Here is a 19,399-nt window from a genome sequence, read left to right on the forward strand (position 1 = left end):
AGAAGCAGCGGCTCTATTTTAACCCCCCCTCCTCCTCTCTAAGGCTGAGCCCTGCCACCCTTTGGAGGAAGCTCACTTCAGCTGCTTGCATCCAGGATCTGGTTCTTCTGGTCCTGATCTAGACCTCATGACCTTAGATGAGGGTGGAATGTAGTCATTCCACCTTCATCTAAGGTCGGTAAATTGAGAGCTTTGCTTTTTGGCTCGGCTCTCTCTGCACCGGAGCAGCGCCCGTATTACTGCAGTCAGCACCCATACTGTGGCTCAATCTGAATACCCTCACAGGGTCGGGACTCTTCGGCCAAAACAGAACTGCTTCAGCAGTCGCCATGATAAATACTGTCTGAATAGTGCAGTCAGTGAGGAAGGAGGCAGGAAAAGGAGCCTTTATGCTCCCTCCCATGGATATTTTCACGTAGGAACCACGCGACATCCCTTACCGGTGCTGAGAAGCCTTAAGCTATCCTACAATCCTTTGTGTGACATATCAGCACAGCCACCTCATTGAAATCAACGAAAGTGTCCGGAGAGCAGTGAGCGCTCGCTTTGTAGTTCATTTTCAGAAGATTTGTAGGCCCAGATTTGTCTAAATTAGAATCATCCATGTTTGTTTCCGTCACGTAACGACGCCGGAGTTAAAGGCTGTCCAAATTCGACACACCAGTCAGCAGCTCCTTTCCTCCTGATGATAGATTTCTGACTGTTGAACCCATGAAAGGTTGAGGAACAGGAGCTAAAACTATTATTAAAGGTATTCGGATGGAGCCTCAAACTCCTCTGCTTGAAGCAGAGACTGACCTCCAACACCGAGAGGGCAGTCTGCCTTTTCCAGGTCAAGGAGCAAAGCATCAAGGAAAGGAGCTGACTCTCATCCTGGAGGCTTCACACTCAGCATCGTTTGGCATAAGAGAAAAAAATTATCTAGGAACAGACTTTATTCCAACAATGAAGCATTGAGGTGGGAGGGTCATGGTTTGGGGATGCTTTGCTACATCCATCATGAACTCTACAGTGTATTAACAACTATATGGGTGAATCCTGACTTTTCCACTTTAATTTGGTTGATTTATAAACTCTTAATGAGTCGTTTCTACCATCTGGCACAAAATGATTGAAGCCATTTCTTTCTCTTTTTTTTAAATTAAAAATTTAGGACAGTTTGGTGTTACAAAAAGACTCGAGCACAAAAAGCCTATAATTTTTCCTCTTTTTATTATTGTTTACAATATACCAACATAAATACATAAAGGACGCTGTGTGACGTTGCTGGACGTGCGTGAGGGAAGCAGAGCGGCGATTTAACGACTGCGCCGCCCCTCTGTAACAAACACGCCGACAGGTCGCCCTCACACACTGCTGACAGTCAAAACCATGGAATAAAATCACATTAAATAAAACAAACCAAAACAACAATAACATGTCAGTATAAAGCAGCTATGAAGATGAAGAGGAGGGTGGGGGGGGGCTCCAGAGCTCAGCCCTTTAAAATAAACCCACACAGGAGGCGTACGATTCCCACGCTCACAACGCTCTGAACTCAACCTCTGTTGGGAATTTCTCTGAAGGAATGAAACGAGGAAGACAAGGACGCGACACCCCCCCCCCTCCTTCATGGAAACACCATCGTCCTCCATTCACACATGCAATCAGCTCCCTGTAGTGCGTCCAAAACTCAACTTGGTGACACTCCCCGCGACGCCTCACAACATCTGCGGGCCGTTTGTTCTTACATTTCCGTGCGTACGCTATGCAAGCTTACAATCATCTGTTCTAAGAGCGAAGCGGTTTCCCATCATCTCGGTTACGGCGGAGATGCTTCAGGCTACGAGGCAGGAAGGGACAGCAATAAAAGACACCCAAACAGGACCGTGGTGGGAATGTGAAAGCAGCGGACATTAAAGATCTACTCTATTTAGTTTCAGGGTTTCAAAAAAAAAAAAAAGAAAAAAAAGAAAATCCAAAAACGTTCAATAAAAACCGGCATAAAAACTGAACCAGAACCCAGTCGCCCTTTTCCTATTTAAGCTCCAACCCTAAAGTTGGGTTTAATAACTGTTTAATAGGAATATTTATATAAATGGATCCGTAGAGAAGTAGTGGAGCATCACTACCTGAAACGTATATATACACAGACAGGAACATGGATACAGCCGAGGCGCCGCGGAGCTACAACACTGGAGGTAAGGGCACAGGCAGGCGCAGGAGGCCCGAGCTGTGGTGACCGAACGTCTCCTGGGAGGCGTAGACCATGTAGAGGAAGCCGTCCTGGTCCTTCTCGCGCTCGTACACCTCTGAGATGGGCGCCGACACAGACACCATGCTGTGGCCGTTAACCAGCAGGAAGAACGCCTGGTTGGAGTTGAGCTGGAGGCGCCTCCTGGGGGGCAAAAACAAACGACACGACAGTGAAGAAAGGAACGGGTAAAATGAGCGTCCTCAGCAGACAGAATGTAGAAAGCTGCTGCATGGTGATCTGGGTCAGAGCCCGGATGGTCAATTAGTCTACAGGGAATTACAAAAAGGTATTCATACCCTTTAAACTTTTAAGAATAGGCTTAAAACTTTCCTTTTTGACAAAGCTTCTAGTTAGAGTGGCTTAGGGACCCTGAGCTACCTCTATAGTTATGCTGCTATAGGCTTAGGCTGCTGGAGGACATCAGGGTCTATTTCTCTCACTCTGCTGAGTTCTCCTACTGCTCTCCAATCTGTATTGTTTGTTGTTATTTCTACTTTTTGTTCTGTTATTTTTCTCTTCATTGAAGGTACACCTGGTCTGGTGTTCTGTTAGCTGTGACATTATCAGGGGAGGCAGATCATCATACCATACCATACCAGCTTTATTTATAAAGCACTTTAAAACAACCACAGTTGATACAAAGTGCTGTACAATCCAAAAACACAACAAAATAAAAATAATTATAATTAAAAGTAGTTTAAAAACAAAGACATACACTTTAAACTAGATCTCGCTGGTGTTGAAAGCCAAGTTAAATAGATGGGTTTTAAGACGAGCTTTAAAAGTGGACAGAGAAGGGGCCTCTCTGACCTGCAAAGGTAAGTCATTCCATAATTTGGGGCCCATAACAGAGAAAGCCCTGTCCCCTCTGAGCTTCCTTTTTGTTCTCGGTACCTCCAAGAGCAGCTGATTTGCTGACCTGAGAGACCGATGGGGTATGTGGAGTTGAAGAAGCTCAGTGAGGTAAGCCGGGGCAAGATTATGCAATGATTTAAAAACAAACATAAGAATTTTAAAATGAATCCTAAAATATACAGGCAGCCAGTGAAGTGAGGCCAGGACAGGGGTCACATGGTCCCTTTTTCGAGTACCTGTCAACAAACGTGCAGCAGCATTTTGTACTAGCTGCAGACGTGAGAGCAGCGCCTGACTGACTCCCAGATAAAGTGCATTACAGTAGTCCAATCGAGTTGAAATAAAAGCATGGATCACTGTTTCAAAATGCTGCCTGGAAAGAAAAGATTTCACTGACGCCAATCGCCTTAAATGATAAAAGCTGGACTTAACCACGGCTCTAATTTGGCTGTCCAATTTAAAATCACTATCCACCTTAAAACCAAGATCTGTAATAACAGGTTTAAAATATTCCTCCAAAGGTCCCAGGTCAACAGAGGAGGACTCACAGGAGCCACTGGGTCCAAACACCATCACCTCTGTTTTGTTTTCATTAAAGTTTAAAAAGTTCAAGGCCAACCAGGCTTTAATATCTCCTAGACAAGCCAGGAGATGTTTGATTGACCGTACATCCTGCTGCTTTATGGGCAAATAAATCCTCCAGCTCATTCTGGGCTGGAGGATTTATCCTCTATTACCATCTAACATAGAAAGTACTCCTGGGTCAATGTGAGCTTCTGTGCTTTCTGTGTCTCTGCTCTGTCTTCTCTAAGCTCCAGTGGGTGGAGGCAGATGAGCGTTCACACTGAGCCTGGTTCTGGTTCTGCTGGAGGTTCTCCTCCCTGTTAAAGGGGAGTTTTCCTCTCCACTGTCGCTTCATGCATGCTCAGTATGAGGGATTGCTGCAAAGCCATCAACAATGCAGACGACTGTCCACTGTGGCTCTACGCTCTTTCAGGAGGAGTGAATGCTGCTTGGAGAGACTTGATGCAACCTGCTGGGTTTCCTTAGAGAGGAAACTTTCTCACCAACCTGGAGGATCTGATGGAGTCTGACTTTGGAAAGAGCCTCAAGATGACATGTGTTGTTAATTGCCACTATATAAATAAAATTGAACTAAACCTTTTTTCCCTTTGCAACCACAAACTTTAATGTATTCTATTGTACGTTTATGTGATGGATCAATATAAGCTTCATAATTGTGAAACAAAAGAATACCTGGTTTTCAAACCTTTACATAAAAAGGTGCAGCATGACTGTCTCTACCAGGTTTGCACATCTAGAGACCAAAGCTTTTGTCCATTTTCTATTTTAAAGTAGTTCAGGCTCAGTCTGATTGGATGGAGAATCAATGTAAACATCAATTCACACATTCTCATTTGGATTTCGGTCTAAACTTTGACTAGGCCATTCTAACACACAATGAAAGTCCTTTGATATAAACCATCCTTTAGTATCCCTGCCTGCATGTTCAGTGTTTTCATGTCTTCTGCAGCTTCCAAAAGGTTTTCTTCCAGGATTAACTTAAATCAGCTCCATCTATCTTCACATTACCCATTACCAGCTTCTGTCCCTGATGAAGACAAAAACCCATCATCCCCACAGTGATGTGCAGGGTTCGTTTTCACCCACACTCCGTATCCTCAATTCAAAGAGAATCAGCTTCTTCCACCTGTTTGCTGGGTAACTACAGACTGCTGAATATGACAGGTTGTACTTCCTGTATTACGGCCTTCATACAAAAGACACACTTCTCAGATTTTTGTTTGTAAAAATGTTGAAAATCAGAAATCATTTTCCTTCCACTTCACAGCTACCAGCTAGATTTTGCTGCCCTTCCTCAGAAAAAAGTTAAATTAAGCTCAGCAGACATTTTACTCACAGACACCCACGATCAAAACTTCAGATAATATTTTGCAGCTCCAAATGGGAAAATAAATTAATTTGATAAAAGAAAAAAAACTTTCGGGTCGTAAATTTTGCGTTGTGGAAGAAGGCAACAGAAATTAAAACTCAATTTAGAAAAGATGAACAAGCCTAGAAGGAGTCATGCAGAGATGATGGCCAACAGGAGAAAAGAATGGACATTAAAGATGGAGGCAGATGAGCTGAAGGGAAGATTTATGCAAGTGGTGAGCAGGAAATGGACGGAGGAATAAGCCCTGAGACAAAGTGTCACAGTGAGGAAAGGTGGCAGGAAAGGCAAGGATCGTTAAGGAGGAGGAGTACCTGATGATCTTGATGAGCTCGCTCATGTTGACGTGGTCTGGTACCAGGAACTTGGTTTTATCCAAGATGGGCAGCTGCTTTTCTCCTTTGTATCTCTCAATGATGACCTGCAGGAGAAGCAAGCAGGAAACGATCACGCTCTGACCCCCTCGCTCCGTCTCCAGCGGTTCTCAGATCAGAGTTCTCAAGCAAACACGCAGGACGGTCTCAGGAACCAGCAGAACGTTGGAAAAAAGGTTCTGCTGCAGAGTTGGTACAGGAACCGTGAAACCTGGAGTAGCTCATCAGAAAATCCAGATCATTTCTACTGAAACATTCAGAGTGGATCTTTGAACTGAAAACAGAACAATGTGTCTGTATTCATTTCACAGAAGCGGGCCTAAAATGCAGAAGCTGTGTGAGAGTAGCCGAGTCCGGCCTGTGAATCAGCAGCTTGTAGAACCACCACAGCAGAACCAGCTCTGAGCGGCAGCGGCTTTCTGTCTGACGGCTCAGCTAGATGTTTTCAGGCTCCTGTACCGCGTTTTAATCAGGTTGAGGTGAGGCCTTTGACTAGGCCATTTTCACACCTGGTGTTCCAGCCACTCCACGTTACATTTGTTGCTTTTGGGTCATCCGCTGTCCTGTCGGACCGATGGACTCTAGAACACTTTGGTACCCAGAGGAGTTGATGGCTGACTCTGACTGTGAGCGTTTTTTGTCCTGATGGCAGCAAAGCCCCAACCACCACTCCTCCACCGCCGTGCTCGCCAGTATGAATCATTTGTGCTGAGATGCTACATTTAATTTTCGTCAAACATGCTTCCGGAGCATCTTGATGAACCATCTCTGCTCCGATCTCTTTTTCTAACCGACCTGTTATTAACTTCAACATTTAAGCAGCCTGTAGAGGCCGAGCTGGAGCTCTTTGGGGTGGAAGAGCTCCAGCTCCCCCCCCCCCCCCTCCCAGTTTATCTGAGCATTGCACCTTCTGACCTTAGAGTGAATCGACTTCTGCTCCAGTAGAGATTAGCAGCTGTCCTAAATAGTTCCTGTCAACAGAACGATGTCCTTTAAATTGTTTGGCCTGCAAACCTTTCCGGATCGATCTTCAGTAACGGTTGTTTCTCTAAAGTCATCGCTGATGTCTTCCCTGCTTGGCATCGCTTTAACTCTCCCCTGCATGCTCTGAAACATAAAACTCCTGTTTCTATAGATCTGTCCCAACAGACTGCGGAGATCAGCTAATCAAAATATGTCATCAGCTCTTTAGTGTCAGCTTAGTGTTTCCACACAGTTTCACGTTTTCTAAATATAAAATAATTTACATCACAATCAGCAGGGATACATCTTCATATGTTGCAGTTTTTCCACTATTCTGTCCCCAAATTTCACTTTTTTTTTAAACAGATCCCAATGAGAAGCATCCCCAGCCAGCGGTGACCTGAGTCCTGACTAACTCACGGAGGAGCCGCCGTCTGATGCGTGGAAGTTTGTTTATTACAGCTGCAAACCGAACTGGCTGCATGCACATATTTATAGACTTTCACTGGTTACCCACAGCCTGCTGCACCATGAGCAAGATTTTAAAGTTTCAAGAGTGGTGGAGGTGCTAGAGAAATAAAGAGAGCATCAAGGATGAAGACATTTTCTATTGTCATAACAAATTTTAAAGTCAATATTGGAACTGCGTGTTATTTGCTAATATTGTGCGGCCCAGCTGGCTTTGTTTTTGTGCACTAGAGGTTAGATTTTATAGATTGGGAAACCGGACCCGATCATTTCTAAAGATAAAACGTACGATTTACTGAGGGCGCGCTTCCTTTTTCTGTAAAAAGTGTCTCAGGCAACAGGAACATCCTGCAGTTTATTGGACATAATTTCAGCAGAACATCATAAACGAGCCTGAAGCTTTTCACACTGCGGCTCAGAGGGCTGGTTCAGTTAAAGTCAAACCAAACCCTGGAAAGTTTATTTTCCTTCTGCATTCATTATATAATGGCGAATTTGCAGTATCACTAGTAATTTTGTACCAACGTGCACCTATCTAGGGTTTACTCTTTGTCTGACATCAAGCGGTGGTTCTCTCAGACAGAGTTTCTCCACATAAATGAAAGTAAAACTGAGAATATCGTCTTCAATCCTAAATTCTTGTCCCATTTCTCCACCTTTTACTGCAGTGGTGAGAAACCTAGGTGTGACTTTTGACGGCACTCTGAAAGGTTGATAAACAGGTGAACTCAGTGGTCAGAGCAGACTTCTTTCAGCAAGTCAAACCATTTCTATGTAGAAAAGGCAATCCATGCATTCATTATCTTAAGGCTGGACTACTGTAAAGCTCAGTATGCAGGAATCAGTCTGTTCTCCAGGAGCTTCAACTGGTCCAGAACGCAGCTGCTGGTTTATCTCAAACTCGCCCATATTACCCCCATGCTCTCCTCTCTCCACTGCCTTCCAGTTCACAGGATAGACTTTAACGTCCTGCTGTTTGCTTTTAAAGCTCCGGCATGTTTGTCTGAGCTTTTAACCGTTCGCCACAACGTCAGGGCTCTGCGCTCATCGCAGGTTCCCAGGACTAGGAGCAAACGATGCAGTGATGATTCTTCTGCTGTTTTTGCTCCTAGGTTGTGGAGCTATGAAGCATCACTGAGCTAGGAGTCTTTAAATCGCAGATAAAAACATGTCTGTTCAGACAGGCATTTTTCTCCTAGCTCTATAACGTTTTGTTTATTTTGTGGTTTTATTTTTCTATATGGCTGTTAAAACTGTTTTTAAATTGCGTTATTATGCTTCTTTTAAAAAAATCTCTCTTTATCCGGTTATTTTCCTATACATTTTTATATTTCATCCACTTTGTCTCAGCATCTTTTAGTTTGTATTTTACCCTGTAAAGCACTTTGTGCATCATATGGACTGTTGAAAAGTGCTATATGAATAAACTTTGATCGAAAATGTAGATTTTTTTAATCCTTTGTGTTTTTTACGGGGGCTGCCATTATTACGATGCATGTGTCAGTTATGCGTTACACTAACATGACACGTTTTACATGAAAATGGTGGCATTTTCATGTAAAACGTGACTTTAACCCCGGTTTTGTTTGACTTTAACCCCGAGTCGCCTACCGATCTACATATCTGCGTATGAACGTGTGAGAGTGCGACTGGGTGGTTATGTTGTCGCTTTACAACCATAAACTGTGCATTTTTACTGGGATTTTAAAAGAAATAAATAAAATAAACCTTGTTCAGTCAGACTAGATGTTGAGGTTCTGTAAACATCAATGATCACAGACGTCTGGGCCACTTTAACGTGTTTAGATCTAAGCCTTCCCATCCGTCTACCCAACAACTCCGCCTGCTGTAAACAACGCTGCCATCTGCATGTTTCATGAGGGAGACGGTGCGTTAGGGTCCAGTGTTGGTTTTGTCCGAAGGCAAGTGGTTGAACTGGAATTCATTTAGGCCTCTTTGTACAGAAACCCCTAAATACATATCAGATTTCTAAAAATCATTGGAGGCCAAAGAGGAGGTTTATTGATGGAGTTAAAAGGACATGAAGGTTAGATGGAGACAAATGATTGGCTCTGCAGAATAATTAAACGCTAATATGAGTCTAGTTGGCCGTCTTATTAAGAAAGCGAGACAACGCCTCGTCTCAGTTGTCCCGGCTGTCTCCATGGCGTTATATTACAGTGATGCAGCACATCTGCCCCACCGTGACCGGGCAGTTTAACCACAGGACAGAGACAGGAAGCACGCAGGGCAGAGATCGGCGGGGGGGGCAGAGCTGAGCTGTCTGCTGGTGAAACGGGGCGACGAGGTGTTCTTTAGGTTAGTAGTGGCTGCCAGGAACTACCGCACAGCTAAAGCCCAGCTTTTCTCATCAGGCCTTTAAGAAACTGCAGCTGATCGCACAGATCAGAACAAACGGCACATCAAGAAGCAGAAAAAAAACAAAAACCTGACAGACGGAGAGAAACGTGATCGAGCAGGAAGCGTGCGGCCAGGTTTTCTGCTGCAGGAAGCGTCTCATCTTCCTGCGCGTCTCTCAGCACACCGAGCGTTTTAACAAAAAACCAGACACCACTTTCAGTTTGAAGCTTGTAAAATCTGAAGCTGAACTCACAGGAATCTTGTTGGGGTGCTGATCCTGGATCAGTCTGACATCTTCTACTCGCTGCTCTGTTGGGTGAAAAAAAAGACAAACAGAAAGACGCATCAGAATTAGCTGCTAAAAAAGACACAGAGCAACTCATGAGGAGGGAAAACCCAAACAGTTTGATTTGAATAAAGATCTTCTGCATCATAAAGGATTTGGTTACAACAGGGTTGTTCAACAGGTTTTAGGAGCTGCTCCGCGCTGCTCGTCTGCAAACGACCGAAACAAAGAAAGGCCACAGATGTTCTGCTGCTTTGACTCTCAGAGTGAAAAGAGTTGCAATCAGCCTGAAGCCCCAAAGGGAAACATCTCCTCATATGGACAGGCTGCAGCACAAGAGCTGTCGGTCCTGTTTCTGAATCAGATGTTCTCAGCGGTGCCAACCAGAGGCTGAGCTCAGCAGAGGGAATGAAGGCAGGCAGATTTATAGGAGTTTATAGGAGTAAAGCAGCGAATCAGAGGAACCAAACAACCCTCCAGGAGGAGCACAGCAAAACCAAAATATGCACTGCAGCAACTTCCCAGGATTTCAGGAAACAAGACAAACTTATTTCAACCAGAAATGGATGGATTGCTTCCTATGAGACAGATCTCTCCCTTTGGAGGTTTTCCATGCATCTCCCTCTAGGAGGAAACCCTCAGCAGAGCAACAACTTCCACCCTGGAACATCTTAAAATCCACCAGGAGGAGCTCAGGATGTTGCTGGCCGGGTTCTCAACCCTGGACCTGTTTCCTCCGTGGTGGGAGGATGAAGGCGACGCCCCAATCAGCCAATGTCAACCTCCCAGATTAGATCAATCCAGAAACGTCCACATCTTTGGCCGACACACAAGTTATAGCAATTTTTTTTAAACTTTGAGAAAAACGGTACTTTTGTTAAAGTGTCCGTCTTAGGACTGGACAAAACTTTAATAGAATAACAGTTTTCCTCCCTTTTGCCTTCTATCCTATCATGTAAGTTAATATTATAGTCATTACATCCTCCCAACCAATCATAACGCAGACCCAGGAACCAAGCTCCGCCCCCTGCAGTTCAGAGAGCATGCTTTCTTTTTTCACAAACCTGTAGTTTTGGTAAAAAGTTGGTTGAATAAAAGGTTGAGTCTGAATTCAATGTTTGTGTTCTGTATCTAAAAATAGGTCACAAAGCAATAACATAAATAGCCAGGCCAGCACTTAAAACATGTTTTCAATTTGTTGATAATTATCAATATCGATCAATAAGATTTCTATTTTATCTGCTTCCCCCCCCCCCCCCCTTACATCGTCCAGCCCTAGTCCGTCTTGTTTAATCTGTCTAAGCGACGGTTAAAAACCAACATGGTGGCTAAAGCGTCTGCTTGTGAGTCAGGTAATAACTGTAGAGGTTTGGGCGCTCTGTGTGGTTTTGTTGTGCAGCGCCGCCACCCTTCATGATGAGCAGCTGATGAGAAAACACCCAGCAGCTCCTGATGAGCCGGCAGAAAAAAAAAAAGGACAAAGCCACAAGTTGTTTTTGTTTTTTTCCCCAAAGCTGCTGAACTTCCTCTAAGAAGGCAGAGTTTGTCTTTCTGGAGTTTATGGAAACGTTTTACACTCATTTTTGATTGTTAGACGATTAGCCTGAGACGGTTAATGTGCAGATTCTAAATCCAGCCAAATCAGTTTAATTTTGTCTTAATGACGTTTAATTGTACAGGGGGAAAAAAAATCTAATTTATATCAGAAAAATTAACAATAATTTAACACTACAAGGAAATTTTACAGGTATATTTGTAGAGGCTGAAGCTGTAGGCTAACAAAGAGAAGATTGTGATGAAGGGAGACAAGTTTAATACACTTTAAAAAAAAAAAAAGTAGTTGCTATAGTATTGTAAATGCATGTTCTTCCTGATATCTTGCTGCCCTTTTAAAAAAAAACAAACATATAGAAATTGACACACATGCATAAATAGAGTCATGGAAAAAATTATTGGACCGCCCTCGTTTCTTTCTTCAAGTCATCAAAAAAATATATTTTTACGCAATCAAGCACCAACTTCCCTGTGTATCATGTGACTAAAACAGGCCGGAAAAAAAAACCTGGAAAGCCTAAAGCACAAGTACAACGCCACAGCTGTTGATGTAAGAACTTCACTGATTTTGGTTATTATCTAGTAAACTTAAAGATGGTCAAATTAAAACACTCTGGTATTAGATGTGTCCAAACAAACACACCTTTAGTTGAACCAGACACTGAAATGAACAAGAAATTCAACCAAAATGAGGATATTGATGAACCTACATGTACTTGACACTTTTATTTCTTTATAATTAAACAATATTAATGTGACCACCCTTCAGCAGCACATCCAGCGGGGGCAATAAGGCCAGCCAGAGTTTATCCAGCCAGCCAAACATCTTACAGAAATGCAGAGCGTTAGTTAACCTTTACGCAGATTATCCGACCAATCGATGCTCCCAACCAGCCCTTTGAAACTGAAATACTGATTCAACACTTTGTGATAACACCAAGCCGCTCCCTGACGTCTCCTTCTGAGTGTAATAAAAAAAACAGAGGGACGCACAAACAGGCGTAATCTCTGATTCCGTTGGATTCAAATCTAATGGGACCTCTGCTTTATCTTATTCTTAAATTAAAAAAAACAAAAAAAAAACAAAGACAGATGAGTCAGTGTGCTTTAAAGGCCCTTTAACTCAATCAGAATCAGCAGGTAAGGCTTTAGAAAAAACAGATCTGTGGTGTCGGCCCAAAAAGGCCCGATTGCTGCATCTTTAGCTGCATTTGGTCAAAAATGCAGCTAAAAAGGTTTCAGCGTCAGGAACAGTTTGTTTATCCATGACCCAGGAAGAGATTTCCACACAGCTGCACTTTGAGCTCCGTCTGACCGACTCAACCCGATGACCAGGAGCTGCAGCGACACGGCCAAACGAGAACAGAAGGAGCCAGGAAGAGGCGCTGCTTGCAACATCGAGTCACCTCTGTGCCGTCAGCTGAAGCTTTGACTCGCTGCTCCAGTCTTGTGACCGTCTGCTAAGACAATATTTACTCAGGAAGACTAACCGAGGTCGCACAGAGAGTCTAATTGAATTAAGCGACTGCGGCCAAACGTTCGCCTCCTTCAGGCCCTTTTCACGTTAACGGAGAGGACGCGCAGAAACGCTGATCTGTGATTGGATTTCAGTCCAGAACAGAACAGAGGAGCCTTCAACGTGTCCGTCAGTCTCTCATGACCTGTGAGGTGCGCACAAACAGCCTCTGAGTCAGCAGCGTTCAAACAAAAAGAGGAAGAACGGTCACGGAGTGGGAAGCATTTGCCCTGAAGACCTTTCATGGGCCTTCCCCCCCCCAAAAAAAATGTTTCTGTTGTGTCACAACCTGGGAATCAGTCCACTCAGAGCAGGGAGCCTGAAAGCTTCCTCACTAAACAACGAGCATTTTGCTTTTAACCAAGAACCTTCAGACAGAAATAGGGCTGCACTATTAATGCCATTTGCAATACAAGGAACGTTTTAAAATGCGCAATTTCCAAACCGCAGAGCTTGACTACATAACAATTAATGGATCAGACTCGTTCTTTATGTGTCAGTAATGTTTAAAGTGGGTTTGGGAGGGAAGAGAGTTGCAGCAGTGAGATAAAATTATTTTATCATTTATTAAACTTCAGGAATCTCACCACAGCATTAAGTAGCAGTCAGACTGTTGGTTGCACTTTATGTTCTAAAGGCCATTTTTGTTGCTTGTGGTTACAGCAGAGAACAGTCAAAATTAAATCACAATCATGGCTGAAACATGCGACAATAACAAATCCTTAAGATCCAGAGGTAAAGATGGTGACAATGTGCTGGAAACCTGTGACGGTTCTGAATGTTTGCACCGTTTCCCGACCCGGCAGCTGCAGCTGCAGCTCCGCACCACAAGCCGCGCCGTGCGAGTCATCAGAACGTGCTTTCACACGAGAGACGGCCCGTCTCCACTCGCTGGGCTGCCCCCACATGCAGAAGTTGAGTAATTTTGGAGCGATGGCGTGAGGCGAAACCATAGGTCGGTTATTCTTAGCTCTTCTGGGAAGACACATGTCCCAGGTTGGAGATAACGTCTGAACAGTTCAGTTTCTACGTCAACAACAGAATATTCAGGAGAAGCAAGCGCAACAAAAAAAAAAAGTGATATTAAAAGAAAGTTTTTCTACTTTTCGATTATGGAAGCCACGTAGACTCAATTCAAAATAAAATGTTTTATTCAGGGTTTCAAATTAGACGACCGGGCTTTTCTGCTCAGCTTTCAGGAGAGCTTTAGTTAATTTTTTCCATCCCAATCTGGATTTAGGTAAATTTTATTCTACTTTTTCAAATTTCCAAATAGGAAAAATAACAATTCAGCCTCATGACGTTGAAATTCAAAATGGGAAAACTATTCATCTCCAGGTAGGCCTGACTTTGATATACAAATAATCACACAGCCCTGCACATACTATTCAATTAAATTTTATATATATAGCACCAATTCATGAAACATGTCATCTCAAGGCACTTTACAAAGTCAAATTAAAATGGTGAAAGATTAACCATTTGTTAGCACTTCTGGGAGTTTTTATTGACATCGTAACATGATAATTTAGTTTTTGAATGAACAAAATTGATAGAAATACACATACGCTGGGTTTCCAGACTTGCTAAAAGTGTTGACCAAAGGGCTTCAGAGTTATGCCAACAATTGTAAAATAGCAAATAGAATAAAACTGTGATATTGGTGAATGGAGAATAAATATTTCGGGGGATCCGATTTCCTAACCGGATGACCTCAGTCTTCTTTTCATTAAGGGTAAGATTATTTCCCCTCATCCAGACAGTTTAAGAGGGGGCTGCTGGTGCTGCCATATAGACCTGAATATCATCGGCAAAACCATGAAAAGGTATGTTATGCATCCTAAAAACAGATGCGAGGGGTTAAAACACACAGTCATGGTCCCAACATGCATCCCTGGGGAACTCCAACATGGAGGAGGGGCTGCTGAGGAGAAACAAGTCCCCACCTTGACAGCTCCTGTCTGGGGCTCTGATTGTCGGGACAAACCAATTACATTATTAAACCAGAGCATTCAAATATCTGTAAAAGTGACTTAGGTAATGAGTAATACGCAGATCAGAACCACAATCAGTAGAAAAGGGGCTATTTTACAAAGTCATCTGGAAATTATTTATAATTAGCCTTTTTTCCAGTATCTACCTGTTAAATTAAAAACATAAAATAAAACATGAACTGGTGTTCAGATGATAAGCTGATGAGTAAAAAGGGTTTGGACTTCCAGGAAGGGACGAAGCGGAAACACTTATGTAAGAGATGAGGGTCCAAACTGGTACCAAGAGGTTCCTGTGACATCACCAAACAGGATGTTTGCTTCACTTTGTGTTCAGGTTGGTAAAAATTAGAAAATGGAAAAACAATATTTGCTTTGATGCATAACCTGATTATTTTCTGGCACATTCAGTGCTACATATATCAAAATTAAACTGATGCACCTTTTTTGGTTTAAATTTATGTTTTGTTTTTGTTTTAAGCTTCAATATTTGACAGAAAGCAATACACTGATTAAAGTCAAAGTTGTTTTTCCCCCTTTTGATTTAATGTATGAAATGGCCAATATAGTTATTTACCTGGAATTACTTAGAAACATTCTCCTTTTTTACCCACATCATCTTTTGGCATAAATAGGTTTTTGGGGTTCAACAGTTGAACCCAGATTTATTCCTTGGCTTTTACTTCAGTCAGAGCACAAAACCTAAACAGTATCAGATACTCACCCAGATAAGATCTTTGGCTAGACTCCAGATATTATCACTTTAGCTCAAGTTATTTGTAATTGATGTAATCTTTTCTGCTACATTCTCCAGAATTTTGTCATATTTTTTATCCTAAATCCCAATGAGAATCAGAATATGCAAGTGAGACCTCAGTGAAAAGAGGATGTCAGTATTGGCCGATGAGAGCCTTATCGGTGCAGCTCCAGTCTACATTGTTGGGAAGATGTGATCAGTTTAGATCTAAGTAAAAACCAAACTGGAGTTTGAAACATCTCATTGACTCTTTTTTTTTTTTTTTATCTCCACAGCTCATCAAAGTAATTAGCACAGAGGATGCTTAAAGAGATATGCGCATGGGTAGGGACTGGAGATGATTGGCTTTTTAAACTGCAGTCTCCTGCAGCTCTGCTCTTTGTTTTGCTGCCTCTGCTCGGATTCAAGTCAACACTCCGGGGGGGGGGGGGGGGGGGGGGGGGGGGGGGTCAGAGGAGGCCAGCCAGCCCCCCATCCCTCATCTGAACCCACGTTTACCCCCACAGCCCCCAGAAAAGCCATAGGCCTCGGAAATGTGGCTTGGTTCTTTATGTCAGCCGTACAGAAACGCTAATAAGTTAAAAATACATCAGCTGCACACAGAGAAAATACTTTTTTATATATAAATATAAAATGGTTGGCAGAGAAAACCTGCAGCAGGTAACAAAAGAAGCCGAGCAGAGACTCACCGAAGGTCCTTCTTTGTTTGAAGGTTTTCTCTGAAGACATATTGCGTCAAAGTCAGCTGGCAGCGTTAAAAAAAAAAACGGAGAGGCCGCGTTCAACACGAGAAACCCTAAAAAATATAAAATAAGAAGAAAGAAAGCGCGACGTTGAGAAAGTGTAAGCGGCTGCTGTCCTGCTGGCTGAGGCAGCGCTTAGAGCTGCTTTAATGTCGTCGCTTCCTTCCTGCCTTCCTCTACCTCTCTCTGTTTTTATCGAGCTCCGGCGAGCAAAACAAACCGGTCAGCTGACCTCTGACGTCACGCCTCCTCCCCTCTCTCATTGGCCCAAAGCACTCTCCTAAAGTGCACTCTCTGACACGCATTTAACTAGGTTACGTTTAGGTTTCGGTTTAAGAAGATTATTTCCAAGTATCTAACTTTCAAGTTAATTTGTTTTAAAACACTCACACTGAGAATCTGCTGTGTTGTATTTAGAACATAAAAAAAATCAACTTCAGTTTAAATAAGTTTTTTTTTTTTTTAAAGATGACAACATAAAGCTATAGTCATTATCTGTTGGTATACAGTGTAACTCAGTCAATTGACTGATTCATTTTTTTATTTATACTGCCAAGAAACGTGTTCAAAATGCTTTACAATAATAAAAAAAATAAAGCAATAAAAAGCATAGCACCATAAGAACTAGGGCTGTAAAACGGCAGCTTTGCCACAATACAATGTTATATAGATATGTTTAGATGAGGATACAATATTTGATGATATATTATTTGCCCATATCATGACTTTTACGATTTCCGATTAATGTAATCCTTATGATGCAATTGGACATTGGTATCAACTCACAAAAACCCCAAATATGATTTGGCCATTTATTTCTAAGCTCTTGCAGGTACCAGGCATTTAAATCAATTTTTTTTTTCTTATTTTAAAGTAATAATAGATCACCTCTTCACGTTAGTCTCATGCTTGAATTTCAAAATAAAGGCGCATCTTAAAAATGATGATACAGGTTGATATTTTAATTTTGCAGTTGGATCGTTAGTCATTTAATCGATATATCAGGGTCAATTGATGTATTGTTACAACCGTAATAAGAACAGTAACAAAATCAGTTATATAATCTCAGGGTGTTATTTGCTATTAAAAGCCAGAAATTAGTTTTAAGGCTCGAAAACTTTCAAACTTTGATCAGTGGTGGACCTTAGATCCAGATTGAGCTGGTTGTAAAGTCTCAGTGCTGCCACTGAGACTGTCCAAACATCCCAGTGAACAGAACTGGTCCTTGGTCCATCTAATAAAAACTGACTTGAAGACCTCAAAGACCTGCCAGCAACAAAATCTATTAAAAAATTAACAGGAAACAAATATAAAGACTAAAGATCAGGGTGATTTGATGATGTTTGGAGGTTCTGGTTTGAGATGGAAACCTGCATTTTGGACAAGCTGAAGGCGATGAAGGGACGACTGCGAGAGACCGGAAAAAAACAAAAACATTGCAATAATCAAGTCTGGAGCTTAAAAAGGCATGAATGGCTTTCTCCATGACCTGAAGACATAAATGGTAAAACCTTGATTTTACAATGGAGCCAATTTGCTTATGGAAATTGAAATCTTTTTCAAATATTACTCCTAATTCTCAACAGGACTATTTAGTTTAAAAGTAGAGAAATGACGTCACTGGTAGTATTGTCACCAGATATAGGCTAATACATTCATTCGTTTTTTCATTTGAAAATAGAAAATTTTTAGTTGAGCCACTGTTTTACAGCATTGATGCTGTTAAAGGAGGGAGAGACAAATATTACTGTGTTGGCTTCAAAGATGGGTGAATCTTTAAATTGTTGGCATAACAAGGAAAGGACGGCTCATGCTCCGTTATAACTGATCCAAGAGGCAACAGATGAGGAGAAAAAAGAAGCAACCCGAACATGAACATGGCGCTTTGCATCAACAGACGCAGCAATCTTCTCATGCTGTCTTAACAAGTTGGACTCAGTGCTACTGTATGTCATGATCTGAACCCAGGCTAAGATGTTCTAAAATTAGCTTTGTCTTCTGAAAAGTGTTGCTGGAGAAAGACTGTTCTTTTTTCTAAAACATTGGAGGGAAAGGGCAAATGAGAACTGGGTCTAAAGTTCAATAAAATGAAAGAGTTGAGGTATGATGGGTCAAACTGGAACCACATTATGTATCATATTATGTATTATCACATTCATTTTAGTTAATACAGATTCAAAAAGGTTTACCAGGTTTATCGATTTTGAAGCAATCCACTTCCATCTGACTTAGTTGTAGTTTTAAAAAGTACATTTGGATTGAGTGCAGTTTTATAAAAGCCAGGTATCAGCTGCTCCAGTGTAGAATAGAACAAATAGAAAAGAAATATCCTTTATATGCAGGTGTATCAACAGCAAGTAAGGAAAAAGTTTATAACATAAGAAAAATGACTGTAGTCGTTAAAGTTGTATACTCAGATTAAAGGGAGAGTGTGTAACTAATTTGGCTTTTAATTAACAATTTTTACAAATACATATTCTGCCAAAGTCTAACAACGTAACATCAAAAATGAAAACTTTATCATAACTTAGAATTAATTGTTTATAAATACATAGGCATCACTGCAGCCACTGGGAGGCGCTGTGTTGTGTTTCTATTTCTGATTTCAGAAGCCGGAAGCGTTTTCCCCATCTGTCTCCTATATGAAGACATGCTATCAGTGGAGGAGGAGTGTAAAAAAAAAAAGCAAAGACAACCGTAGATTATTCTGTTTTCTGTTTTCTGTTGAAATGGAGGACGATTTATACTCTTTGCCCAGCGAGAAGGAAGAGGAAGTAACCAAGAAAAGTAATAACCGGGAGTAAACGAGAGGCTATATCAGCGTAGCTATTATTACCAGCGGGCAGGTAATTCATGAGGGAGTGGGGATTCATAATGGATGTAGAGGTGGCAGCTTTCTGCTGGACAGGTAAGTTAATTTAATTTAACAGGGAAGTTTATTTTAGCTTTATGTTAGAAAAAGGGCAGTATGGTCCAGCAGCTACTCTGTCCTCCTGGTAGAGACGGCTACTTTGTTTCTCCTCTCACTTCATCAGATGATCTCTGAGTTTGCAGGTCACCAAAAACCATTTCACACGATTACCGTAGCTATTAGCAGTAGCTTGGTACCAAATACATGGAGGACATGTTGACATTGTCACATTTATGACTCTCTGAGGGTTCTGTAGTAGTTATTAGGTGCTCAACGGTAAGGTCGTTTGTTATTTGCTAAGTGTACCACTAGATGGTGACCCGGTGTGAAGAGCTTACACACTGGGGCTTTAAAGGTGGATTATGGATTTTTTTTGAAAATTAATTATGTGCCCCCATTTAAACTATATGATGTCTTTTTTTATATGGAC

At 41.9% G+C, this 19,399-nt stretch overlaps 1 protein-coding gene across 1 annotated transcript; it reads right to left on the reverse strand.

Annotated features, from left to right (window-relative positions):
• Window positions 1-1,193: 1,193 nt before the first annotated feature.
• map1lc3b (microtubule-associated protein 1 light chain 3 beta) lies at window positions 1,194-16,277 on the reverse strand. Its single transcript, XM_012862951.3, has 4 exons — window positions 16,005-16,277; window positions 9,465-9,520; window positions 5,360-5,466; window positions 1,194-2,377 (listed from the first exon to the last, which is right to left on the reverse strand). The coding sequence occupies exons 1-4, from the start codon at window positions 16,042-16,044 to the stop codon at window positions 2,167-2,169; spliced, it is 414 nt and encodes a 137-aa protein (XP_012718405.1). The 5' UTR covers window positions 16,045-16,277; the 3' UTR covers window positions 1,194-2,166.
• Between the last annotated feature and the right edge of the window lie 3,122 nt (window positions 16,278-19,399).

Source organism: Fundulus heteroclitus, chromosome 2, assembly GCF_011125445.2.
Source record: "Fundulus heteroclitus isolate FHET01 chromosome 2, MU-UCD_Fhet_4.1, whole genome shotgun sequence".
Lineage (NCBI taxonomy): Eukaryota > Metazoa > Chordata > Actinopteri > Cyprinodontiformes > Fundulidae > Fundulus > Fundulus heteroclitus.

Coding starts and splice junctions, on each gene's coding strand:
- map1lc3b (XM_012862951.3), bottom strand. CDS start 16,044: ATGTCTTCAGAGAAAACCTTCAAACAAAGAAGGACCTTCG. Junction 9,521..16,004: donor CAAACAAAGAAGGACCTTCG/GTGAGTCTCTGC, acceptor TTCACCCAACAG/AGCAGCGAGTAGAAGATGTC. Junction 5,467..9,464: donor AGCACCCCAACAAGATTCCT/GTGAGTTCAGCT, acceptor CTTCTCCTGCAG/GTCATCATTGAGAGATACAA.